Below are 27,346 nucleotides of genomic sequence, written 5' to 3' on the forward strand. Positions count from 1 at the left end.
GTTACTGTTGACCTATCTGTTGAAACAGCCAAGCTGAGGGATCAGGCACCTCCGAGGCTTTTGAAGAATCTGGCAAAATAGATATGTGCATGTACCTATAACTACAAAACAGATATATACCTGTAGCTGGGCTCTCTAAAGTGGGCCAGGACAAAAGCCTAGTAGTCTTTGGAAAAACTCTGAGAGAAGTAAGGGGAGGGGCTTTTTCTGAATGTAAAGTCACAGAGGCAAAGAGTTCCTGGATCCCTCATTAATAGGTAGGGTGATACTTAGGGATCTGGGAAAGAACAACGACAATCTATAGACTGCTGATTTTTTTTCCCCAGTGGTCTGAATGCAGAAGTTCCTAGGTCCTGCCTGCCTAGGAAGTCCACAGCCAGTGGGTGGAGAGCAGAGAGCTGGAGAGGAAAGCTCCACATTCACTGCCCTCCTACCCATGAACGGGGATGGGTGTGATGAATGGAAATGAACTACTAGGGTAGTCTGACCATGATCCAGTCCCACCAGAAAGAGCAAGAAACATGTTCTAACCATAGGAATTTTGCTCCAAGAAGCTCCGAGTCCTTCCTGTTGACTCTATCAATATATTTTACTTTGGCAGATCAGGGATGAAAATTTTCTGGACTCAGAATTATTAAATGAATTTTGGTGTCTGATTGTTCTGGGGGAGGGCCTGCCACCCCCAGACCAGTGAGTTGGTAGTGCAGCTCTGCAATACTTTGAAAGATGCTGAAATCCAGTATGAGCCTTTCCCCAGACCAGAATGACAAGCTCTTTGCATACAGGGAAGTTCCCCAATCTGTCCCCATTCTCCACCCTGCAAACATGTCACAGAAGGACACCTGGATGAGTTGTGGCAGGCTCCAACGTCTGGTAGCCCATGAACCGAGGTGAGGGCAAGGTTAGTCAAGATGAAGGAATGAGTTCAAGAAACTGGGACACCTGCCCAGGAAGGAAGGCTCTCCCAGAAAGAAAGGGAAGGAATGAGGCGGTGGCAGCAGGGCTTAACTGCAAGAGCATGTGAGTCAGGCAGACCTGATTTCAAACCATGGCGTTTTTCCTACCACCTGTCAGCAGTCGGGCCTTGGTCACATTACCACATCTCTCTAGGTTCCTCCATCTGTGAAATGGGATGATAATATAATACAATACTCATTTCAGATGGTTGCTGAAAGGATTAACCTTTTAAAAATATACCTAAAAGGACACCCATAGGCAAAAACATGAACCAACCTCAACCTCACATTATCAAAAAATTATCTCAAAATGGATCATTGACTTAAATGTAAAATGTAAAACTATAAAACTTTTAGAAAAAAGAATAGGTGAAAATATTCTGAACCTAGGGTTAGGCAAAAAGTTCTTAGGCTTAACACCAAAAGCAGAACCCACAAAAGGAAGAGTTGAGAAATTGAACTTATTCAAAATTAAAAAGTTTCACAGTGTGAGAGATCCTGGGATGAGGATGAAAAGTCAAACTGCAGATGAAGAGAAAACATTTGTAAAGCACATATTGGACTAAGTGCTAATTTTCTAGATATCTAAGGAACCCTCCAAATGCAACAGTAAAAACAAACAAACAAAAAAGCTATCCCATTAGAAAATGGAGAAAAGACATGAACAGACATTTCAATGAAGGGGATATACAGATGGTGTGATAGGGAAGAACAAACCAGACTCCATATTAGGTCTGTTTCTTTTACTGTAATGTTTGTATTCTGTTGCTTTTGCTTCAAGTTTAGAATGTTGCCTGTAGACTGAAATATACAGGATAGCCCATTCTCAAGTCTCTGACGTTTAAGGGTATAACACTTTTCCATTCAAATAGAGATAAAAAGTGCAGAACAGAGAATAACATTTGTCTTGTTGGATGTTTACAGGAACATTGTGACCTGACCTAGGTGGACAGCTGCAAGAACAAAGGATTCCTACACCAAGAAGTGTGCAACAACCAACCATGCCCCTCGCTCATCTGGCCTTTAAAAATGCTTTGCTGACTATTTACAATAGCCAGGACATGGAAGCAACCTATGTGTCCATCGACAGATGAATGGATAAGTGGTGGCACATATGTACAATGGAATATTACTCAGCCATAAAAAGAAACGAAATTGAGTTATTTGTAGTGGGGTGGATGGACCTAGAGTCTGTCATACAGAGTGAAGTAAGTCAGAAAGAGAAAAACAAATACCGTATGCTAACACATATATATGGAATCTAAAAAAAAAAAAGGTTTTGAAGAACCTAGGGGCAGGGGCAGGACAGGAATAAAGATGCAAATGTAGAGAATGGACTTGAGGACACAGAGAGGGGGAAGGGTAAGTGAGAGAGTGACATGGACATATATACACTACCAAATGTAAAATAGAGAGCTAGTGGGAAGCAGCCACATAGCACAGGGAGATCAGCTCGGTGCTTTATGACCACCTAGAGGGGTGGGATAGGGAGGGTGGGAGGGAGACGCAAGAGGGAAGGGATATGGGGATATATGTATACGTATAGCTGATTCACTTTGTTATACAGCAGAAACCAACACAAACATTACAACATTGTAAAGCAATTACACTCCAATAAAGATGTAAAAAAAAATGCTTTGCTGAAAACTTTCAGGGAGTTTGGGGTTTTTTGGACATAAGCCACCCATCTCCTTGCGTGGCCCTCCAATACACCTTTCTCTGCTCCACCCTTCGACGTTTTGGTTTGTTTAGCCTCACTGTGTGTCGGGTGCATGAACTTGCATTCAGTAACAATGGCTAATAAGTGCATGAAACGATGTTAACATTAGCCATTAAGGAAATGCAAACTGCATCACGACACACCTATAAGACTGACTCAAATTAAAAAAAGACATCACCAAATGCAAGTGAGGATCACTGACATGTTGCTGGTGGGAATGGAAAATTGTACAGCCACTCTAGAAGTCTGTTATAAAACTGAACATACCGTTACCATACCACCTAGCAAAAGCACGTTGGGCATCTGTCCTAGAGAAACGAAAACATATGTTCACACAAAAACCTTAACCTCAATTTTCATAGCAAATTTATTTGTAGTAGCTGAAATCTGAAAACAGCCTAGATACCCTTCAACAGGTGAATGTTAAACAAACTGGGATATGGATACTGTGGAATACTACTCAGCAATAAAAAAGAAGGAACTCGCGATGCACATAACAACGTGATGAATCTCCAGGGAATTCTGTTGAGTGAAAAAAGCCAATCTCAAAAGATTACATTTATATTAGATTTTTGGAATGACAAATTTCTAGAGATAGAGAACAGGTTAGCGGTTGTCAGAGGTTGGGGGTGGAGTGGGCGTGGCTATCAAAGGGCAGCACAAGGCACTGTCTGTATCTTGACAGTAGTGGTGGTCACAAGAATTACACAAGTGATAAAACTGCAATGAAAACACACACGCACACGCACACGAGTGCATTAAAACTGGTGAAATTTTGAATAAGATTTGTGGATTGTATCATTGTCAATTTCCTGGTTGTGATATTGTGCTATAGTTATGTAAGGTGTTACCATTCGCTTGGTGAAAGGTGCAAGGGATCTCTGCATTATTTCTTACAATTGCATGTTTATCTATGATTATCTCAAAACAAAAAGTTTTAACAGTGCCTGTAAAGCCCTCTTCCTCCATCTCGTCCTCTAATTTCCTTCTATCTTCTTCATCCTCCTCTCATTTCCCCTGCCCCTCCTCCTCCTTTTTCTCCTTGTTATTTCCAGGCAACATTACATTCTCAGAAGAAAAATCTTTCCATTACAGCGGAAAGAGAGTGAGTAACCTAACATTTACCACGGAAAGCCTGGAAAATACCTGACCCCCCATGGACACACAGAAGCCCTAAAGAGGGAGAGCAAAGGTCACTGTGTTAAAATGTCTGAGGCAGGAGAGGATGGTGGGAAGAAGCCATCCAGTTCCTTCTAAAACTCAATACTCTCACCCAGGTGATTTGGTCAGGTAAGCTGGTACTTCTGGATAAAACCAGAATTACATCTGATAAACCAAATTTGAAATAGTCTTTCAGAGAAAGCCAGAAAAAAGATCTACTTACCATTCTCAGAATTATTTCAGTGCTCTCTATTCAGCATACCTCACCGAGGCTTGTGAGACTGTGGTCCAGCAGTTGAGATGTGCAGGCATCAGGTGTGGGCTGGGCTGCAAAGCCAGGGGCACCAGCACGGCTTCACAGGGGCCACAGGGTGTCCCCACCTGGCCTGCTGCTAGTCAGGAGGGCCCGACGGCGAGGGGCTGGCATATATGTCTGCTGGGTTTGTTTCTACCCAGGCTGATGGTCTTATTTCTTCAGAAGAAGAGCCCCTCTTAGGACCAAAATGAGTACAGAAGCAGGAGTGAGAATGGGATAAACCAAGGATGGAGTACAAGCATTTCTGGATTTGGCAGGATATCCATTCTTTCCCCCTGATGTAAAACACCAGGTTCCCCTTAGAACAGCTTTTGAAAAAAACTATTTTAAGTGTCAAGAAGGCAGAAATGGAAACCCTGTGTTTCAGGAAAGACAGTTCTCATTGTCATAATTATGACCACAGGTTCTTTGTAGCCTTGGGGGCTTGTGATCCTGGTTGGGTCCATATCAAAATAAGAAACAAATGTCCCAAGAACCCTGCCAAGAATCAGCTTAGAAGAAACGCTTGGCCATGGCCAGGGCTTACACTGGGCCTCCTCAGGCTTAGAGCTCTACACTGGATCCAAGAGATCATGGTCAATACCTTCTCCAGGAGTTACAAAGGGGCTTTGAATTTAAATATGAACGCTTTTAATTTAATGACAAGTCAGGCAGGGAGATGTGAAGAAAGAAACTGAGACTCCCTTCAGCAGGGACCCTGGAGGGAAAATACCCCCCCAGACGTCAACCTTGAGATTGGTCGGGGCTGGATTGTCTGCCTGGGCATCGGCCAGCCTCCTCTTTCCTCTGGGCCCTTCCAGGGTTGGTGGGAGCCGAGAGGAGTGGGACCAGAGAGAGACCCAATTGCTAAAAGGTGGCTTTCTCAGGTTGTACCAAGACAGGCTGGGACCTGGGACCTGGGGCCTTTGCTGCAGTGCTTGCACCTGGACAAACATCTCCTCGAGCAACAGAATACAAAGAAACTATAAGGGACTAAAACAACTGCGTGCATGCGCAGTTGGGGCAAATCATGAACAAGATACAGAAAGGCCAAACCCAACTGCCCTTCCAAGGTGCCGAGGTGCCCGGAGCAAAAGCAGGGTACTGCTCATGATCTCTGCACACGGCACCACCAAGGGGATGGGCAGACCACCTGAGCCACGCCTCCCGCCCGACACACAGATCCGTCTCTACCCTCACCCTGTTTGAGGGATCGAGCTAGGTAGGGCACCTGTTGCTTGTTCTCGCTCTCTCATGCTGCAGCAGGGGCCCCAGTAAAACCTTGCCTGAATTCCTCATGTGGCCTCTTATCAATTCCTCTTGATTAAAGAGTCCAAGAACCCAGGTAGGTAACAGTACAATAGGAAGTGCTGGAAGCTTGCTGGCTCTGAAGGAGAAGAGAAGAACTTCTAAGATGTGACTCATTTCATGCTTCTTGTACTGTGTTTCTTTTTTGTTTACCTTGCTGTTTAGTAAACGTCTTTCTTCCTTTTTTTTTTTTTTTTTTTTTAAGGTTTGGAAAATTAGACTACTTTGGGCACACTAAAAGAAACCAAAAAAAGATTTTGTTTGTTTGTTTGTTCACCAATTGGTTTAGGTGATTGTGAAGAACACAACTCTTAAAAGTCAAACCTCAAATAGACTAGTAGAATGTAAGCTCCTGGACAGGAATTGTGGTGTGTCTTGTTCACTGCTGTGTTCTCAGCACATGGCATATAGCTTGGAGGGAGCTCAAGTCATATCTGACAGTGAAGGAAGGAATGAAGAAATGGAAAGGTGAAGCTCAGGGGTAGAGGCTGACTTTTGGGGTCCCTCTGACATTTCTCCAGGGTCCTCTCTTTTCCCAGTGAGTTCCTCCTCCTGTTACAGTTTCCACTTCTGCCCACACCCCAGGGCCAAGCTGCAGAAGCACATAACATTTACACTGACAATTTTAGGGTAAGTAGATCTTAAGCAAGGTAAAGGAGACAAGGGGAAACAGGTGGAGGGTATCGATAAGTGCTCTTTTGGTAACAGTGACAATTCAAACTGGCTGAAGCAAAAGGGGGACTTGTTATCTCACATAACTGGGAAGCCCAATGATAACCTCAGGCACAGCTGGATCCGGGGGCTCCAACAATGATGTCAGGGCTCTCTTTAACTCCATCTGTTGGTTCTCCTTTCCTCTATGCTGACTCCATTCTCAGTGAAGGCCTTCTCAAGGATGGTAAAATCTCCACCAGCACAGCTCCAAACTCGGGTCCTAGTCTTCTGAGCAACCTCAGTGAAAGTAAGTGCTCCTCTCTTTCCTTTGTTCTCCATGTCTGGGCCGAGCTCTGATTGGCCCTCTTCAGGTCACATGACCACCTCTGAACCAATCACTATGATGAAAGGGATGTACAATGCTATGATTGGCTTACATTCCATGCCCATCTCTGGAACCAGGGTTAAAATCAGCTCCATCTAGGGCTTCCCTGGTGGCGCAGTGGTTGAGAGTCCGTCTGCCGATGCAGGGGACGCGGGTTCGTGTCCCAGTCTGGGAAGACCCCACATGCCACGGAGCGGCTGGGCCCTTGAGCCATGGCCGCTGAGCCTGCACGTCCGGAGCCTGTGCTCCGCAACTGGAGAGGCCACAACAGTGAGAGGCCCACGTACCACAAACGAACAAAAAATCAGCTCCATCTAAATCATGTGGTCCACGCATGGGGAGGAGTGGTTCCCCAAGGAAGACTGAGGTGTCATTTGTACAACACGGGGAATGGGTGCTGGGCAAGCAAATCGACTGTCCAGTCTACAAGGAAATAGCAAATCTAAAGGTCCTGACCCAGAGAAGTGAGCTGGTCAGTCTGAGGTCATAAACATGACTAGGGCAGAGTTGGACCTCAGGCTCTTGGTCCAGGCTGGTCCCAGAGTGCCTTCAGAAAGAACCCACTGGGGCCACCTTGTTTGGCCTCCTGTTGCTGAACACACAGTATTCCCTGGCCACCCCTGCAGACGCTGATCTTCTTTTCTCAATGACTCTGGTTACAGCAGGAAACAGCCCAACTATTTGAAAGTCTGTATTTCAAAAACACCATTCCTGCTTCAGTGCCTGACCTGAATTTGATTCCGCCAGTTCTGAGAAAAAAAAAAAAAAGGCCCTTTTTTTAAAATTGCATTTTTAATGATGCAGAGCCTCAGATGTGTGGTCCAACAAGGACTAGAGATCCTAAACACATAGCACTTTCATGGAGGAGGTTGTCCCCAGCAAACGTCTAAGGGAAAGGTGAGACCAAGTCTAGCTCTAGTTATCAGAGTTTATTCACTGGTGCTCAGAGGGGGTCAGTGCCTTCCACTGATTGGGTAAAGAGGGAAGACCACATTTCTCCTGATGCACTTCCAAACTGCCCTTGGGAGAAAAAGTCACAGCTGAGTTCAGTAGGAATAAAGACCATATAGGAGAGGATCTGTTTCATCAGACATATAATCCCTCCATTTATAAACTGTAATACTGAGAGCACTCCCACAGAATTCTGAAGTCTTCTAAATGTTTCCTTTTGCTTGAAGGACACCAGGCACCTTGCCATACCTGGACTTTGGAGTGATAACCCCTGTAATCCAAGGGCTGGGGTTTGGAGGATCCTTGCCCTCAGTGGATGTTCCTCTAATCCTTGAGGTCAGGTGAATGGATCAGAAGCCAAGATCACATTAGCTCCAAGGAGAGTTTTTGCTTGTGTCTGATTTGTTTGTCACCCTGATACTGCCCTGCTATAATTATCATAGCAGTGGATGAGGAAATATCATCCATTTCACCCAGAGTCATTTTACAGTATCCAGCACAGTGCTTGGCACATAGTAGGTGCTTACTGAATGAATAAGGAGCTTATTCAGGATCAATGAGGAGCTTTTCAGGATCAATCTGTCATTTAAGTGACCTTGGCTGAGGAGTTGCTTGGACAGACCCTGGGCTCCCCCACCCTGTCTGAGGGGGGACAGCAGTGTCTGGAAATCTGAGCACCTCCATTTCTCAGAGAAAGTGTCCCAACTTCCACGCTCATGCCACCTCACACCTCCTCTAAGGTGTTTGGGAATCTGTTGGGAGGGTACTTCTTAGTGGTGGGGAGATTTAAGCTGCTATCTAACAGACTGCTGATGGATTAGCAAGGCTTTCAGATAAAACCTTAAAGGGGTTAGAGTTTCATTTTTCCCCCATGCTCAGGGGGAAGAACTGCTGCTTCACTGTTGCCGTAGTTTGGGACCGACAATGAATGAGAGGGGAGGCAGGGCTGGGTGGTGGGCAACAAGGTTCAAGGGAAAGGCCAGATTCTGGTTCCAGCCCAGCCATGGTTTCCTCAGGAAATTCTGGACAAGACATTGAATTTCTGGGCTTCTCTTTCCTTAGCTTCAAATGGGAAATAATAATACCTACCTGACAGGGGTATTGTACACATGAAATGAGAGCAGTGACATGAAAGCCCTTTAAAGAAGTTAAAAGTACTTCCCTGTGTGAGGCTATTATTTTCCTGCCACAGGAAACAGACTGCAGGGCTGAAGCCTCTGCTTGAGACACCAGGACTGCTGGGTGGGACTTTTGAATAAGGCTCTTTGGCTTACATTTGCCCAGAGCATAACAGGGAAGAACATATCTGACTCCATATTGGATCTGTTCCTTTTAGTTTAACCTTTGTATTCTATTGCTTTTGAGACAAGTTAACCACTAAAGGGATATTGCCAATAACTTAAAGTATACATAATCTCTGGGAACCCTCTCTCCCATGCCCAAGCATTGAGCTATAATACCTTTGTTTAGTTCACAGGAAACATCCTGACCAGGCCCACCCAGGAATGGCTGCAGGAAAGAAGAAATTAACACACCCCCACCAGAGTCTGACTGGAGCCAGGAAACAATGGCAACAACTTATTGCCTTTTAAAATTTACTTCCTCACCTCCTCCTCTTTGTTCCATAAAAGAAACTAACATCCAAAGCTGGGATAAATGGTTCTTTGGGACACTAGTCCACCGTCTTCTCAGTCTGCTGGCTTTCCAAATAAAGTCCTTATTCCTTGCCCCAACACCTCATCTCTGAATTTATTGGCCTGTCATGTGGAGAGGAGTATGAGCTTGGACTTGGTAACAAGAGGAAACACAAAGGGGGACCATCTCATTCCATGTCCTGTGGATATTATGACAAAGAAATGTGCAGCAGCCACATACTCCTCTGAGGAGTCGGGGACCCAGTGGCTTTGGATCCAGACAAGATAATGTCATGACTGAGAGGGAAGCCACTGTCACTACTGGTGACTCACCCACATGCTCTTGAGGACAGAGCCAAGCACATACTCAAGGATGTGCCCTCCAGATGACATAGCCTTTGAATAAGGTTATTAAACGCCTTCTGTTTAGGCCTAACTCTCTTTTTCTTGTTCACAAGACTTCTCATGGGAGAAATCTTCCAGGTCCTCCAACTAGAATTTACATTCTAGTTGTAGAGAAAAAATAAAGACACAGAAAAGAATTTCACATCAAAGTACTTAAAAGTGCAGCACACTGAGACAGGAATTCAGAAGAAGGACAAAAAAGTGTGGGCTGGAAAGGGCTTGGCGCAAATGTATGAGTGCCTGGAAGGACCCAGGGTGTTACCAAAATAAACTTGGGTCCATTCACCTGAGTGCGAATCTACTGACAATTGGATTGTAGTGAAGGAAAGTACAGACTTTATTGCAGGGCGCCAAGCAAGGAGAATGGGCAGCTCATGCTCAAAAACCCAAACTCCCCGATGGATTTCAGAGAAGGGGTTTTAAAGGAAGTGTGAGGGAGGAGGCTGCAGGGTGAGCGATCAGCTTGTGCACAATTCCCGGATTGTTTGGCATCAAGGTGAAGTTTCAAGCATCATCAACCTTCTGGTTTCAACCAGTCTGGGGTCTATGTGCCTGCAGTCAGCAGTTTCCATCTGGTGGGGTCTGCTTCCTGTAAAAACAACTTAGGAACGTGTGTCAGGCCTTTGTCTGTATCTTTCAGGGAACTGGGAGTTCAGTGGTTCTGCTGTGTGGTGGATTTATAGTCTAAATTGTTACCAGTTTTCCAGCCCAACAGCTGCCCTTTGTTTCTACATCTTCACATTTCCTAATCATTAACTCTTGAGCCAGCCTTTTGAGACTCAAGGGAGGCCTGGGAGACTAAATCAAAAGCCTTTAACTTCAAAGGACAGGGACACAGGGGTTTGTTCAATCCCCCCTTTTCTTTGATACTCCTCAATCTTGAGGGGAACAGATTCAGGAAAAGAAAGGGAGTAAAGTTTTGGATAGAAAGGTTAATCATAAACTCAGCAGAGGAACTCAGACTTAGGGGGACTCAGTTTCAGGGACCGACCTTCCACAAGTTGCTTCACCCCTCCATGCCTTAGTTTCCTCCCTGTAAAGAGAGAATAATTATAGTGCCCACCTCATTAGCCAGGATCTGAAACCTAGTAAGCATTTAATGAAAGGTACCTGCCATTTTTATTACGTCAGCGCTTTGAGGATGTGTAAGATTTAAGGAAAGGGAAGAAGGTCTTTTGAGTTGGGGGAACAGCAGAAGCAGAATCAAGAGGATGGGAATGAGAAGAATATATGCAGACAGAACACATTGGGGAGCTGGCCTAAGAGAAAAGAGGGCACGATGGGGCACTACCACTCAGCAAATCTTCCTCAGGCTTCCTGGAGGTGTTGGAGCACCATGATGAACCACAAAGACGTGGGAGCCAGGGTCAGTCCTGTAACCCAGCAGGACCCTATGGGACCTTCCTGGGAAAGACCCCCCCACCCATGTCCTCTGCCTGCCTCTTCTCTGTAGAAAAACTTTAGCCTCCTAGGCCTTCCCTGATTTGCAAAGAATAAATTTAATCAGAAAAGTGAGAAAATGCAGAAAAGAAAACAGTCAAGCAAGACAAAATAATAATAGTTTAGCCATTAAACAAAGTCAAGGACCTTTAGTTCCTCCTCTGAGGCCATATTCTGAGCCATATCCTTTGAGCTGTTTTACAGAGACTGAAATCCCTTCCAGGTGGAAGAAGTTAACTGCATGCTGACCACAAGCAGGTAGACCCCAGACTGGTTGGAACCAGAAGGTTGATGATGTTGACTCCGATTACCTCACCACCAACCAATCAGAAGAATGTCCATGAATTGATCATGAACCTCACAACCCTGCCCTCCCTCACCCTGTCTTTAAAAACCTTTGCCTGAAAACCACTGGGGAGTTTGGGTCTTTTGAGCATGAGCAGCCTGGACTCCTTGCTTGGCACCTGCAATAAACGCTGCACTTTCCTTCACCACAACCCAGTGTCAGTAGATTGGCTCTACTGTGCGCAGGCGAGTGGACCCAAGCTTGGTTTGGTAACAGTACCAGAATATGACCCTAAAACTAAGCCAACTCCAAGACTCAGTGAGATCACCCTGGATGGGTCATGTGCTAAGGCCATGTGTAACTTTGGTAATATTTAAGGGGTAATAATAGATATGCTTATTTTAAATTATACCTAAAACTTATGAATCATGGCTCTTACTCATATCCAGTGTAAGGAATATATATAAATCTTACAGTAGTTTAAGTGAAATAATGTGAACGCTTTATCAGCAAAATTTCAGAAAATTGAAAAAGCATTCTTCTTACCCCTTTATTCATATACACACAGGCACAGATAGGGGGCATCCATAGAGGCAGCTGACTCCAATATAATGACAACAATAGTAGCTACCATTTCCCGAGGGCTTACTGTGTGCCCAGCATGATGCTGAGAACTTCACAGAAATCATCTCATTTAATCCTTACCATAAACCCATGAAATAGCTGTCATACCTCCCCCACTTTTTACAGACAAGGCAATTGAAGGTATGAAATTGTAAGAGGTGAAGCTGGGCTTTGAACCCAGGCATCAGGATGCGGGGCACTTGCACTCCAGCCGCTGCATTTACTGCTTCCCAGCAGCCCCCTTGGGTCCCTGCCCTTCTCTGCACCTTGGTTCAGAGGCCTCTCATACATGGAGGACGGCTCACCTGGCCTTTTGGAATCTTGATTTCCTTATTTGTAAAATGGGGCTGGGTGACACACTTTTGAGCCGTGAATTGTATTTAGCAATTGAAATCAGATGGCTTCCAATAAAGCTGATAGTGGAGTAGATGGTCCCTGAATTATTTTCAGCTTGGACATTCTAGGAGCCTTTGTCCTCATCACTCATTCCAACATTTCTCACTCTCTTGCCGTGCCTTTGATCTAGCCTAAATCCCCATTGCGTGTGAACTCATCCATTTTACATGGAAGTTCATCTCTCGGATGCAGACACGTGAAGTCTGCCTGTGTGTGCGTGTGTCTGGGTGGACTTGTGGCTTGAGGGGACGTGAGGGATCTAAATGAGCAGACAGAGCTGCTGAAGATTAAAAGTGCAAATGTGAAGCTGGAGACCAGCAGACATGTGACGGGGGAGGGATGTTCAGGCTGAGTGCGATCAGGCACAGCTGGCGGACAGCCGCACTCATGAGGGGCTGGGAGTCCCTCTCCGGAGCTGGGCCCACCTGAGGCTGGGGTGGCTGTCAGGGCGCATCAGCAGTCACTGCTCCCACGCCCAGCTGGCGCCCAAGGCCCTCTCCCCACCCCCGGCCAGAGCTGAGACCAGAGAGCTGCCAGAGAAGTGGCATCCTGGCCTCAGGGCTAAATCAGACCAAGGGGCAGACTGGCTCCAGGGGGAACCCATTCTTCATTTCCCCTTCTTGAAATGGAGATCAAATTTGAGGTCTTGTTAAAATAGAATGTCATCCAGCAGGCTTCAGATCACAGAAACCCAGCTCTTCACTGGCACATGGCAGCAGCAACAAGAGGGGGAGCTGTCCCCTGTGGGTCCTTCTGTGACCCACACCTCCTTTCCAGGGCACCCAGGGCTTGGGCTTGAGGGAAAAAGAACTATCAATATCCTGATGAGTGGGTACTGCAGGCACAGTCCTTGGAATCAGTAGGTTTTCTTGATTCTAAACTGAGGTCAAATAGCAAGTGACAGGGAGCATCTGTTTGGGGAGGGGACTTTGGGGCACTGATCCCAGCACCTATGGCCCTTCCTGCATAGGGCTCCCAGCCCACTGTACACTGGGTCCTGCTGGCATAAATGCAGCTCGGCCCCAGGTCTTCGAAGGCCCCAGTCACACTGCTGCTGGCAAGGAGCACCGTTGAGCTGCGGTGATCTCTACTCAGAACCCCACCCTGCCCAGGCCTGGGGCTTTCAGACCTCCCTGCCTCCGAGGTAGTATAAGAAGGCAGGTCGGCAGCCGAGTCTGGAGGGATCCTCACGTTTGCCATCAGGCATAGGAGGGGGAGAAGAGCAAACATAAGTGCCACACAGCTGCTTGCCTGCCTTGAGATGAGTACCTAGGAGGATGAGCAGATAGGTGAGGGTGGAAGGCGGCAGATAACGTGATCACGGTAATTTCAGGCTTCAAAATAAAAGTCACTCTTAAGGAAATGCCTTCGCTCTTCCAGTCACCTGTGCGAGGCACTGCATATATGTTATATCCAAACCCAAGAACTCTGTAAGTAGGGACCGTTCCTCCCATTTGACAGAGAGGAAACTGAGGTTTGGAGAAACTAGGTAATTTTCCTTCAAACCACGTTGAGTAAGTGGAGGTATATTTTTAATGTAGAAGGTGTTAAAATCCAGGCTGGGGTCAAATTCTGACTCCCTAACCTACCTGCTAGGTGATCCTGGGTAAGAAGTACTTACTGTCTTCACATTTTACTTTCTTTACCCACGGAGTGGAGCTCATGCCCACCCCACTGGGTCTTCGTGAGGCTTATATGGGCTGGATCTTCAGGCACTTGTTACAGTGCCTGGTGCAGAACAGGCTGGCCAGTCGCCGCCCAGGAGGACCAAGAGCCTCTTGCCTTGGGAAAGGGAGTGACTTGTAAATGTTTTCCTCACCTCCAAATACTCTCTCCGCTTACTGGGCCCTCTGAAGAGCCCGCATTTTCAAGGCATTTAGAAAATGAGAACTTTTGCTGAAAAAAGTCATGGAGGAGTAAACGTCACCTGGCCTCAGGATACTTCAGGTGGTACTCTCTTCTTTTGGTTTTCCAAGCCAGGAAGGTCTTGTCCTAACAGATCCTCAGCAAAGTGCCTACAGTAGCATGTCCTACCCTTTCCTATCATTTCCTCCCAGTATCTAACCTCAATCCTGCCCTGCTGCCCTGTAGAAGAGCCGGTGTCACCTAATCTAGGACAGGTGTTCACCATCCGTGACCTGACACCTCTGCTGTGGCTTCAGGATGGTTATTAAGTTCCATCTCGGTCACATCTCTTTAGGATGGACAATCCCACTGCCCGTGGAACCAACAGACCGCCTTCTCGGAATAAGCCACGATCCTGAGGGTGGTTAGGAGGTGCAGGGGCTCCAGTCATGAGGAGAGGAGCCCCTTCTTCAACACACAAGTAGTTTCTTCCAGGCTTCCTGGGAGCCCTGTATGGTAGCATGTGTTAGAGGTGACGAGGCTAGGGCGGGTTGGCTCCGCAGCGAGACGGAGACACCAGTGTGTAAACATCTCTCTCCACCTGCGAGAGAAGGGCACTCCTCAGGTGCAGCCAGACCCTCCTCCAAAGCAGAGGGATGGCTGCTCTTGGCAGGCTCTCCGAGGCAAAGATAATAATATAATTTGGCTTTCTCCACTCTTCGGGGAAGAGGTTACATGTATAATAGCCGTTTTCATGAGCCGCGGAGGAGGAGTGCAGCCAAAGAGAGGGAGAAGGAGGGGTCTGAACTTCACATCGGAGGAGACAAGCCTGCTGGTTACGTACCCAGGCAGGCTTTTCCATTTTTAAAGCTCCCCTGAATCTCTCCAAACCCAGCAAATTTTGCAGCCTCTAATTTTCTTCTCTGTGCTCTATTTAGCACCAAGCCATCTCCCTCTGCAATTCAGTAGCCTCTTGAAGTGTGTTTGTTCGCATGATGGGACTGAGTGGGCAAGTCCCAGCCTCTCTAATGTGGCCTGTCACTTGCCTGCCACCCAGGGACCATAGGGCACCAACACAGAGTACTCCAGTGAGCCTGATCCCAGAGTGAGACTCTCAGGGCTACTGATTTCCTTCCAGTCCCACAAAGTGACAATTCTCTCTCTTGGTTTCCAAGGGCTATCACACTTGCGAAGACCCATTTGTTTGGGTGTGTTGAAAAAAATCTCTCAGGAAGAGGATTTCCTTTCTTATGTGGTCCAAAAACATCCAGTTCTGATTCCTTAAAGGACGTGTGCTTACCTTTTCCCAGCCACCTTAAATTTAACTCAGATGACATCAAAGTCAACCCCCTCAATCTCAAGATGGAGCCTAGAAATCTCTTATATTTGTGTAGCATTTTGCAGTTCCTCGTGGCTTTACCTCCAAAACTTCATTCAATCTTCACAGTAATGTTGGAGATAGGTTGGACAGGTATTACTCTAGCTTTTCCAAAAGCAGCAACCAAAGCTCAGAGAGGTTGAGTGTCTTGCCCAAAGTCCACAGCTGCCAGGCAGCAGGGTAAGTAGGACCACAGGCCTTGGGAACTTTGGTCTGGGACACTTGGCATTTACTCTACCGTGCAGGTCCCGCCTCCTACCCTAAAACAGTCAAGTGATGGTACTGAGAAGTGGAAGAGTGGTGGCACTTATTGGACTTTTTGCTTAGGGACTTGGGGTCCAAAGGAGACCCTGTCAGTTTCAGAGTGGACTGAGGGCAACTGTAAGGGAGCAGTGCCTTTCGGGGGTGGGGTGGAAGAGCAAGGTGGGTTAGAGGAATAGATTATGTCTGTATTTGTGAGAGTTCAGGACAGAAACAGATCCCCCCCTGCTCTGGCACTGGAAGCAGAAGACAATTTAAGGGAAGGGGGGGTCACAACATCCTTGCATGGGGCAGAGGAAGGCAGCGGGTGGTGCTTCCAGGACTGACTCCCCTGGACCTTACAGAACTCCCTGCTGCGGAGCCACACCCACCACTCAACCCACTGAATTCAAGACCGTGCGCCACAGCCAGGCCTGAGGAGGCTCACCATGCAGACGCCGCTGCAGCTGTGTCTTGGCACTTCAGAGCTGGAAAACAGAGGCCAAAACACCGCTCCTGAAAAACCTGACGCTTCTAGCGTGTTGCCAGCAGAAAACAGCAAGAGGGGCAGGTGCGGTGTTAGGCGGAACCTAGTTCCTATCTAGAACCGCTGCTTCCCAGAGAGTCTGGGGAAGTCTTATGACCAGTGAAACCAACAGGCGAGCACTCTGAAGATCAGTATTCAGGTCTGGAGTGGATATTCAGAAAGTCTTTATTGGCACAGGAGCAAGCCAGAGCTCACACGGACGCCACGTCTCTCAAGAATTGTCCATGTACTTCATGGTAGAGTTGAGAATCTCCATCCCGTGAAGCTCTCTCAGTACAGCAGCAAACCTGTCATAATCAGAACACAAACTCCAGGACATAAATGCCAGGGTGCAGACACCTGGCCCCCAGAGGCGTCCCCCCTCAGGCAGAAGCCGGCTGGGAAATCAGGACAGGGCAGCAGCTGTTGCCCTGGGGAGCCCTAAAGATCAAAGTGGGGAGACCCTCAGGAGGCCCACAAAACACGGCAACACTCGCCATGTGAGTGGCAGATGTGACAGGGACCTGCGGGACCTGCTCTTGGGAGCTCCCCAGCAGGTTGCCACAGCGAGCCCATCCTAGCTGATGTGCTTTGCTTTCTGTAGAAGAAAGATTTTATCCATTCCTTCCATTTGAACAATCAGACAGAACTCGAAAAGACCGTAGACGTCATCCAGGCCCACCCTCTCGTTCTCCAGAGGAGGGGTGGGAGGGGGAGCCTGTGCGAGAAGGAAGCAGGCAGGCCAGAGGCCCTCCCCACCATGGAAGGCGCCCCCTCCTGTGCCAGGGCACCACGCTCAGCCACAGGTGGGCACCTTCCAGGAACGTGAGGACCAGGCGTTCCAGCGCCTCAGATCGGGGCAGAGCGGGGCGGAAGCCTGGGCTGAGAGAGGCACGATACCCAGATCAAGCGCAGGCTCCTGTCCAAGCTTATTGGGTGGTCTTAATCATGCTGCTCCCCAACCTCGTCTGTTTTCTCCAGCGCAAGAATTTACCCTACAGGACATTCTCCCATACGCTTAGGTCCCAAGCAAAAAAAAAAAAAAAAAAAAAAATGAAGTCGGGGAGGTCTGTTTCTGGAGAACAGAGGAGAGAGAAAGGAGACAGAGAGAAGGGGAGATGGTGTGCGAGGGAGGAGGGGTGGAGAGAGGAGTGGCTGGAGGAGACTGCGGGAATGGAGCAGACAGAAGACGACGGCCGTCAGTGCCCGGAAAGATCCCTGTCCCATAACCGGGTTCCCTCTCCGGCTGCAGCCTGAGCTCTCCCCAGTGCCCTGGGGGTGGGGGGCATCCTCCACAGAAGCAGCTGGGCTCCCTGCTGCGCCGTGCACCTGGGCTCAGCCGTGCACAGCTTCCCCAGGGCGATGCCCGCGTTCAGCTGCACGGCCGTCTTCTGAGCATCGCCGCCCGCGAGCTTCAGCAAGACCAGCACGATGTCCGTGGTCAGCAGGGACGAGGCCACGTGTGGCACCTCCATGCAGTTCCCCAGGCAGAGGGTGGCGTTGCCCACCAGAATCTCATCCTTCGAGCCCAGCAGCTGCATCAGGACACCGAGCTCTACAGGGTGGAGAAGAACAAGCAGGAGGCTGGCAGTGGAACATGGGGGGCACAGGGAGGTGGCAGTGGATGGACATGTCACTTACTCGGCAAATCCCTACTGAGTGCTCTGAAGCTCTCTGGCTCCTGGCTGTGTCTCTGAGGGACCTCAGGAGCCCGGCACAGAGCCTGGCAGGACTCAGCTGTCCCGGGAATGCAGGCTATACATCAGACAGGTCTGCTCTCTCTACATCCCCAATCTGAAGCTCTCAGCTCCACCCGACAGCCCCCACCTGAGCGGGAGGCCATGGGCTGGCACCCTGTACCTGCGGGGCCAGGAACAGGTTCTACAGGAAAGGTTCCTGACCCTCACTCAGTGGGGACCCCCGTTCACGCCTGTGCGGCCCAAAGGAGGTGGGAAGGAGAGCGTTAGCAGGACCCCTGCCCCGCATGACAGGGCAGTGACTAAAGACAGGCTCAGCCTCTCCCATTCTCCTTGGTCACTAAGGTGTTTCCCCTGGGAATGAAGAGGACCCATGTTAGGTCAGTCTAAGCAGAATGCTTTACAAACAATCCCAGTTTACTTGGAGTGGGGAGGTAGCTCCCAGCTTTGATTCTGTTATCTTTGAGCTGTTTCCCAGCTGAGTCTTCCAGCAAGGATGTGGCACCTGTGTGCGGCCGAATGCTAATTAGGAGCTTTCAGAGCTGGAGGTGAGGTGACGTCATCTTCATACACACTGCCTGAGTCCGGGGAGGGCGTGACGCATCCCTCCTCAGTCTTTCCTCCCTCCTCACCGGCAGTTCCCTTTGCAGCTTCACGGCTTGATTAATCTCTGGGTTGATGTGGGCTCCACTTAAAGAAACTATCACTTACTTTTATCCAGTCTTATCAGCTCTTCTCGTGCTTCGTGATAACTATTAGTGCAGATGGCGAGGATCTTTACCGCATAACGTGACGCAGTCTGGCCTCCTGCCTAGATTTCAGAGTGAAATTAGGAAAATAAAATCAATGCCGTGGTTGCTCTCGGCCAGAAACCACAGTGAGCAGCTGTGATTGTGCTCGTGGCTTCCTAGACTTCTGAGCCAGAGCTCTGCTGACAATAGCGTGTGCTTCCTGGCGAGTGGGCCTGGTCCCTGCTGGGATGCAGTGTCACTCACATCCTCCCTAACGTGGCCCTCACCCCCGCTATGAATGTAGGCCTGTCATGTACACCTGAGTAATTACCTGTGGAAGGCTTAGGAGTGAGTGGCTGAGAACAGAATGGTGCCGTCTACTGGCAGATGTACCAAAAAGGGAGGAAAAGGCCCTCCCATGTCATTTCACCATTTGAGAATGAGGGTTGACTTGAGAAGGCTGTCAGGCTGACAGGCCTGCATGGAGAACATTACGAACCTAGATCATTTTAAGAGGTGACAACTGTCGAATCATAACCCTTAAAATCACCCTATGTGGGGTCTTTAACATGCATGTGTGTGTGAAGGCATGCATAATGCACATGTGTGTGCATGCAACCAGCAGGCTCCGGTGGGTGTGCAAGAGTTATACAGAGTGAATGACGGTCATCATCCACGTGGCTGCCTAAACTCACACCCACCACCCTGCCCCTCAATATCGCCCCTGCCCCAGAAGCAGCCCCCCGACAGAGCACACTTCCTGGTGCCACTCAGCCTGGGTTTTATGAGTAAGTCTCCCGTGGGGTCACCACAGTAACGTGGGGTAGTGAACCTCACAGGGCACATGCATCGCTGGCGGGACCCAGAGATGCGACCTAGTAACTCACCTCCCCCTTCAGGAGAATCTAGTTAACTCTCGTACTAACTCACATAGCTTCACTGCACTCATATTGCGGGGAAAATCTGAACATCCTTTTAAAAGCCACACGGTTACTCTGCAGCCTACATATCTCATAAATGGAGTTATCTCCAACCTTCTCCAGGTAACTGGATAAAGCGTCATGAGCAGGAAACCATGAACAAAACCAGGACCTGAGAAACCTTGTTGAAGCCACTCAGACCATCTTTTTCGAGGACAGAGGCCATACATTTTTAAAGTTAGGTTTAAGTGGTAAGCAGTTTTTATGGATGCATCTAATGAACAATTATTTGTTCAACAATCTTACACTGCTGGTCAGAGCAGAGTCTGGGTGGACAGGCAGAAGGGAATCTCCATTCGAGAAGGTTAGAAGCTAGCAGGGGGGAAATAGAAGAACCTTAACTGAACAAAGCCCTCCTTAGTTCTGTTCCCCAAATAAAATATGACACTCCCGGAAATTCAGGAGGTTGTAACCAAGGAAGTTATTTTACCTTCAGGAATTTAACCATTTTCTTCACCACTCCCGCTCTGAGGGCCTCCTCAACAATCTTCAGAGAGGAAACAAGGGTGCGGCTAAGAACGCCAGCAGCTCTCTGAGTGAAGCAGAAAGAAAGGCTGATTAAACGTTCCTAAGTGGGGAGGGGCAAGAAAGGGGTAGGGGGTTAAGGCCACAAACTACCTTGTATACAATAAATTAGCTACAAGGATATACTGTACAGCATAGGGAATATAGCCAATATTTTATCGTAACTATACATGGAGCATAACCTTTAAAATTTGTGAATCACTGTGTTGTACACCTGAAATATATAATATTGTACACCCACTATACCTCAATAGGAATTTTTTTCTTAAAATGCTGATGACCTTTTAAAGTCAACGAGTAGTTTGGTGAGGCAAAAACAATCATTAGTATTAGATGCAAAATAATACCTTGACTTTAAAAATACAATGGCCAAGGAATTGATAGCAAGTCAAGTACTGTCCTTTATAATAAAGCTGCTGGGTAGGCAATTCTAAGGGCCGCCAACATTGCCCCCGGGTGCACAGAGGCCCAGCTTATTCCAGCTTCACACAGGACCAGCGTTCAACCCTTGGCAAGAAAGTCCTGGCCTGTATCACCCGTGGGGCTCTGATACCTGTTCAGGGCCCTTATTAGATGGTGGACTTCCTGGATGGATCCTCTGGGACTTTTAGCTTTTCCTTTATCTTTTCTAAATCTTTGTCTTTTTATTCTATTTTCTGGGAGACTTCACTGATTTTATTTTCCAGTTCTGATTTTTTTAAAAAAATAGTTCTGTTGCTATTTTATGGCCATAACACTATCTTGAATCTTTCTGAAGACATGAGTGATAGTTATTAATTTTTTCTTCTGTTTTCTACTTCATCTCTATTTTTTGAGAGTCAAATGTTCTGCTTACCTTGCTTCGTCTATTTATCTGTATGGCTTTCCTGATATGCCTGGTGAGATCTACCCTTAGCTTTCCAGTCACATTTATGAAAAAAGCAGTATGTTTGGGTACACTATGTTTATGGGAAGTTTATCCACTGACAGGTGGAGAGGTGGCACTCCCAAATACTAGAAAGCAAAACTTTTTCCTCTGGTCTTTCAATTCCTTTAGGAAAAAATGGCTCATTTTATGCCTGAGGAATAGATACCTGGCTGCCAGATACAGTCCCCCCATCTCTTACTTCTGTCCTCTGCTGTAGCTGGCGGTTTGAATTCTCGATCTTTTCCATGGAGCTGCAAGACAGACCCGTTACCCCCCAGCTGGGCTCCCCTCATCTGTCCTCTACACGAAGGCTTCTTTAGCCCTGCCGCATTAATTACCAGTCTGGCAGCTGTTCTCCATCTTCCAGAAACTAGCTAAAATAACTTACCCTTTGGTGACCTCTTGCCTGTTCACTTTGTCAGTGTGGGTTTCTGCCTTTTTTCCCCCTAATGTCTTTAGTCTCATTTTAATGAAGTCTCCAGAGCAAGAATGGACAAACCTGTGTATTATCATATCACCTATCTTGTTTCCCTAATCTGCTTCCTACAGGGGCTAGGATGTGACTACAGTTGACAGTACAGCTCTCTTTTCAGGCCCAAGGCAGTAGAGACAGCACGGTATTAAAGGACCGGGTTCCCTGCTAAGGCTACTGCCCTGCTCAACAAGCTGGTGAGCACCCACCTAGCTGTGGCCAAGCAGAGTCCTGGGGACATCTACCCCAGAGTCCTTGAAGAGCCAGTGTGGAACTAGTGCAGGCCCAGCTTTAGACCCACCAGCCAGAAAATCCCAAGTACCCAAGAACAGTGGTGCTTACCACTTTTGGGGTCGTGTATCATTTTTGAGGATCTGATGAAAGCTGTGGTGCTCTCCAGTCCCATGAAAATGCACATACACTCAGAATTTTCTATACAATTGCTGGGGGTTCCAGGGAACCTGAAGACCTACCACATCTTCCTGGAGCCCAGGTTAAACAGCTTTGCCCTGTAAGTCTGGACTGACTTCAGAGAAGCTGTGGGCTTGCTGGCCACAAACAGGATATGCTGGATCTACTTGGAAGGTTTGTACAACCCTGGAACCAGTCCCCCGACAATGACCCTTTTTTTTTTTTCAAAAAAGAATTTTTTTAATACAGCAGGTTCTCATTAGTTATCTATTTTATACATATTAGTGTATATACGTCAATCCCAATTTCCCAATTCAGCCCACCACCATCCCCCCTTCACGTCCCCCCTTGGTGTCCATATGTTTGTTCTCTACATCTGTGTCTCAATTTCTGCCTTGCAAACCAGTTCACCTGTACCATTTTTCTAGATTCCACATATATGCATTAATATACGATATTTGTTTTTCTCTTTCTGACTTACTTCACTGTTTGACAGTCTCTAGATCCATCCACGTCTCTACAAATGACCCAATTTCGTCCCGTTTTACGGCTGAGTAATATTCCACTGTATATATGTACCACATCTTCTTTATCCATTCATCTGTCAATGGGCATTTAGGTTGCTTCCATGACCTGACTACTGTAAATACTGCTGCAATGAACATTGGGGTGCAAGTGTCTTTTTGAATTATGGTTTTCTCAGGGTATATGCCCAGTAGTGGGATTGCTGGGTCATATGGTAATTGTATTTTTAGTTTTTTAAGGAACCTCCATACTGTTCTCCCTAGTGGCTGTATCAATTTACATTCCCACCAACAGTGCAAGAGGGTCCCCTTTTCTCCACACCCTCTCCAGCATTTGTTGTTTGTAGATTTTCTGATGATGCCCATTCTAACCAGTGTGAGGTGATGCCTCGTAGTTTTGATTTGCATTTCTCTAATAATTAGTGATGTTGAGCAGCTTTTCATGTGCTTCTTGGCCATCTGTATGTCTTCTTTGGAGAGATGTCCATTTAGGTCTTCTGCCCATTTGTTGATTGGGTTGTTTGTTTAATATTGAGCTGCATGAGCTGTTGATATTTTGAGATTAATCCTTTGTCTGTTGATTCGTTTGCAAATATTTTCTCCCATTCTGAGGGCTGTCTTTTCGTTTTGTTTATAGTTTCCTTTGATGTGCAAAAGCTTTTATTAGGTCCTATTAGGTCCCATTTGTTTATTTTTGTTTTTATTTCCATGACTGTAGGAGGTGGTTCAAAAAAGATCTTGCTGTGATTTAGGTCAAAGAGTGTTCTTCCTGTGTTTTCCTCTAAGAGTTTTATAGTGTCCGGTCTTACATTTACGTCTTTAATCCATTTTGAGTTTATTTTTGTGTAGGGTGTTAGGGAGTCTTCTAATTTCCTTCTTTTACATGTTGCTGTCCAGTTTTGCCAGCACCACTTATTGAAGAGACTGTCTTTTTTCCACTGTATATTCTTGCCTCCTTTGTCATAAATTAGGTGACCATAGGTACATGGGTTTATCTCTGGACTTCCTATCCTGTTCCATTGATCTATATTTCTGTTTCTGTGCCAGTACCATATCGTCTTGACTACTGTAGCTCTGTAGTATAATCTGAAATCATGGAGTCTGATTCCTCCAGCTCCGTTTTTTTCCCTCAAGACTGCTTTGGCTACTCGGGGTCTTTTGTGTCTCCATACAAATTTTAAGATTTTTTGTTCTAGTTCTGTAAAAAATGCCACTGGTAATTTGATAGGGATTGCATTGAATCTGTAGATTGCTTTGGGTAGTATAGTCATTTTCAAAATATTGATTCTTCCAATCCAAGAATATGGTATATCTCTCCATCTGTTTGTGTCATCTTTGATTTATTTCATCAGTGTCTTATAGTGTTCTGAGTACAGGTCTTTTACCTCCTTAGGAAGGTTTATTGCTAGGTATTTTATTCTTTTTGTTGCAATGGTGAATGGGATTGTTTCCTTAATTTCTCTCTCAGATTTTTCATCATTAGTGTATAGGAATGCAAGAGATTTCTGTGCATTAATTTTGTATCCTGCAACTTTACCAAATTCATTGATTAGATCTAGTAGTTTCCTGGTGGCATCTTTAGGATTCTTTATGTATAGTATCATGTCACCTGCAAACAGTGACAGTTTTTCTTCTTGTTTTCCAATCTGTATTCCTTTTATTTCTTTTTCTTCTCTGATTGCCATGGCTAGGACTTCCAAAACTATGTTGAATAATAATGGTGAGAGTGGACATCCTTGCCTTGTTCCTGATCTTAGAGGAAATGCTTTCACTTTTTCATCATTGAGAATGATGTTTGCTGTGGGTTTGTCTTATATGGCTTTTATTGTTTTGAGGTAGGTTCCCTCTATGCCCACTTTCTGGAGAGTTTTTATCATAAATGGGTGTTGAATTTTGTCAAAAGCTTTTTCTTCATCTACTGAGATGATCATATGGTTTTTATTCTTCAGTTTGTCAATATGGTGTATCACATTGATTGATTTGCGTATATTGAAGAATCCTTACATCCCTGGGATAAATCCCTCTTGATCATGGCATTACGATCCTTTAAATGTGTTGTTAGATTCCGTTTGCCAGCATTTTGTTGAGGATTTTTGCATCTATATTCATCAGTGATACTGGTCTGTAATTTTCTTTTTATGTAGTATCTCTGTCTGGTTTTAGTATCAGGGTGATGGTGGCCTCGTAGAATGAGTTTGGGAGTGTTCCTCCCTCTACTATATTTTGGAAGAGTTTGAGAAGGATGGGTGTTAGCTCTTCTCTAAATGTTTGATAGAATTCACCTGTGAAGCCATCTGGTCCTGGACTTGTTTGTTGGAAGATTTTTAATCACAGTTTCAATTTCATTACTTGTGATTGGTCTGTTCATATTTACTGTTTCTTCCTGGTTCAGTCTTGGAAGGTTATACCTTTCTAAGAATTTGCCCATTTCTTCCAGGTTGTCCATTTTATTAGCATAGAGTGGCTTGTAGTAGTCTCTTAGGATGCTTTGTATTTCTGCGGTGTCTGCTGTAATTTCTCCTTTTTTTCATTTCTAATTTTATGGATTTGAGTCCTCTCCCTCTTTTTCTTGATGAGTCTGGCTAAAGGGTTATCAATTTTGTTTATCTTCTCAAAGAACCAGCTTTTAGTTTTATTGATCTTTGCTATTGTTTTGTTTATATTTCATTTATTTCTGCTCTGATCTTTATGATTTCTTTCCTTCTACTAACTTTGGGTTTTGTTTGTTCTTCTTTCTCTAGTTCCTTTAGGTGTAAGGTTAGATTGTTTATTTGAGACGTTTCTTGAGGTAGCATTGTATTGCTATAAACTTCCCTCTTAGAACTGCTTTTGCTGCATCCCATAGGTTTTGGATTGTTGTGTTTTCATTGTAATTTGTCTCTAGGAATTTTTTTATTTCCTCTTTGATTTCTTCAGTGATCTCTTGGTATGTAGTAACATATTTTTCAGCATCCATGTGTTTGTGTTTTTTTATGTTTCTTTCGCTGTAACTGATTTCTAATCTCATAGCATTGTGGTTGGAAAAGATGCTTGATGTGATTTCAATTTTCTTAAATTTACCAAGGCTTGATTTGTGACCCAAGATGTGATCTATCTTGGAGAATGTTCTGTGTGCACTTGAGAAGAAAGTGTAATCTCCTGTTTTTGGATGGAATGTCCTATAAATATTAATTAAACGTATCTGGTCTATTGTGTCATTTAAAACTGTGTTTCCTTATTAATTTTCTTTCTGGATGATCTGTCCATTGGTGTAAGTAGGGTGTTAATGTCCCCCACTATTACTGTGTTACTGTCGATTTCCCCTTTTATAGCTGTTAGCAGTTGCTTTATGTATTGAGGTGCTCCTAAGTTGGGTGCATATATATTTATAATTGTTATATCTTCTTCTCGGATTGATCCCTTGATCATTATGTAGTGTCCTTCCTTGTCTCTTGTAACATTCTTTATTTGAAAGTCTATTTTATCTGATATGAGTATTGCTACTGCAGCTTTCTTTTGATTTCCATCTGCATGGAATATATTTTTCCATTCCCTCACTTTCTGTCTCTGTGTGTCCCTAGGTCTGAAGTGGGTCTCTTGTAGACAGCATATATATGGCTCTTGTTTTTGTATCCATTCAGCAAGCCTGTGTCTCTTGGTTGGAGCATTTAATCCATTCACGTTTAAGGTAATTATCTATATGTATGTTCCTATTACCATTTTCTTAATTGTTATGGGTTTTTTTTTTGTAGGTCCTTTTTTTCTCTTGTGTTTCCCACTTAGAGAAGTTCCTTTAGCATTTGTTGTAGAGCTGGTTTGGCGGTGCTGAATTCTCTTAGCTTTTGCTTGTCTGTGAAGCTTTTGATTTCTCCATGAAATCTGAGTGAGATCCTTGCCAGGTAATCTTGGTTCTAGGTTCTTCCTTTTCATCACTTTAAGTATATCATGCCACTCCCTTCTGGCTGTAGAGTTTCTGCTGAGAAATCAGCTGTTAATCTTATGGGAGTTCCCTTGTATGTTATTTGTCATTTTTCCCTTGTTGCTTTCAATAGTTTCTCTTTGCCTTTAATTTTTGTCAATTTGATTACTATGTGTCTCGACGTGTTTCTCCTTGGGTTTATCTTGTATGGGACTCTCTGCGCTTCCTGGACTTGGGTGGCTATTTCCTTTCCCATGTTAGGGAAGTTTTCGACTATAATCTCTTCAAATATTTTCTCGGGTCCTTTCTCTCTCTCTTCTCCTTCTGGGACCCCTATAATGCGAATGTTGGTGCATTGAATGTTGTCCCAGAGGTCTCTTAGGATGTCTTCATTTCTTTTCATTCTTTTTCCTTTATTTTGTTCCATGGCAGTGAATTCCACCATTCTGTCTTCCAGGTCACTTATCTGTTCTTCTGCCTCAGTTATTCTGCTATTGATTCCTTCTAGTGTAGTTTTCATTTCAGTTACTGTATTGTTCATCTCTGTTTGTTCTTTAATTCTTCTGGTGTTTGTTCCTTAATTCTTCTAGGTCTTTGTTTAACATTTCTTGCATCTTCTTGATCTTTGCCTCCACTCTTTTTGCAAGGTCCTGGATCATCCTCACTATCATCATTCTGAATTCGTTTTCTGGAAGGTTGCCTATCTCCACTACATTTAGTTGTTTTTCTGGGGTTTCATTTCGTTCCTTCATCTGGTACATAGTCCTCTGACTTTTCATTTTGTTTATCTTTCTGTGAATGTGGTTTTCATTCCACAGGCTGCAGAACTGTAGTTCTTCTTGCTTCTGCTGTCTGCCCTCTGGTGGATGAGGCTATCTAAGAGGCTTGTGCCCAGGCTGTGATCCTTGAAGGGCTGGCTTCCCAGACCTGCCCTGGATGTGACACCAATTGTTTCTCTAGGTTTAGGGCCCTGACCTAATAGGCATAAAAGTTGGGG

The 27,346-nt window shown here is 45.7% G+C and overlaps 1 protein-coding gene across 7 annotated transcripts in view; it reads right to left on the reverse strand.

The window, feature by feature from the left end:
- Positions 1-16,375: 16,375 nt before the first annotated feature.
- Positions 16,376-27,346, reverse strand: part of TTC12 (tetratricopeptide repeat domain 12) — a 51,413-nt gene continuing 40,442 nt past the window's right edge. For 6 of the 7 annotated variants that reach the window (XM_029208959.1, XM_029208960.1, XM_029208958.1 and 3 more), the window contains 3 exons: positions 20,043-20,144; positions 18,613-18,712; positions 16,376-17,759 (listed from right to left, as the gene is read on the reverse strand). In XM_029208959.1, coding sequence (XP_029064792.1) covers positions 17,404-17,759; positions 18,613-18,712; positions 20,043-20,144 — 558 coding nt within the window. In that variant the 3' untranslated portion in view covers positions 16,376-17,403. The remainder of the gene's footprint in view (positions 17,760-18,612; positions 18,713-20,042; positions 20,145-27,346) is intronic. The other variant, XM_029208955.1, reaches the window with a different exon arrangement.

The sequence above is a fragment of the Monodon monoceros genome, unplaced genomic scaffold (genome assembly GCF_005190385.1).
Source record: "Monodon monoceros isolate NGI ecotype Baffin Bay Population unplaced genomic scaffold, NGI_Narwhal_1 Super_Scaffold_7, whole genome shotgun sequence".
Classification (NCBI taxonomy): domain Eukaryota; kingdom Metazoa; phylum Chordata; class Mammalia; order Artiodactyla; family Monodontidae; genus Monodon; species Monodon monoceros.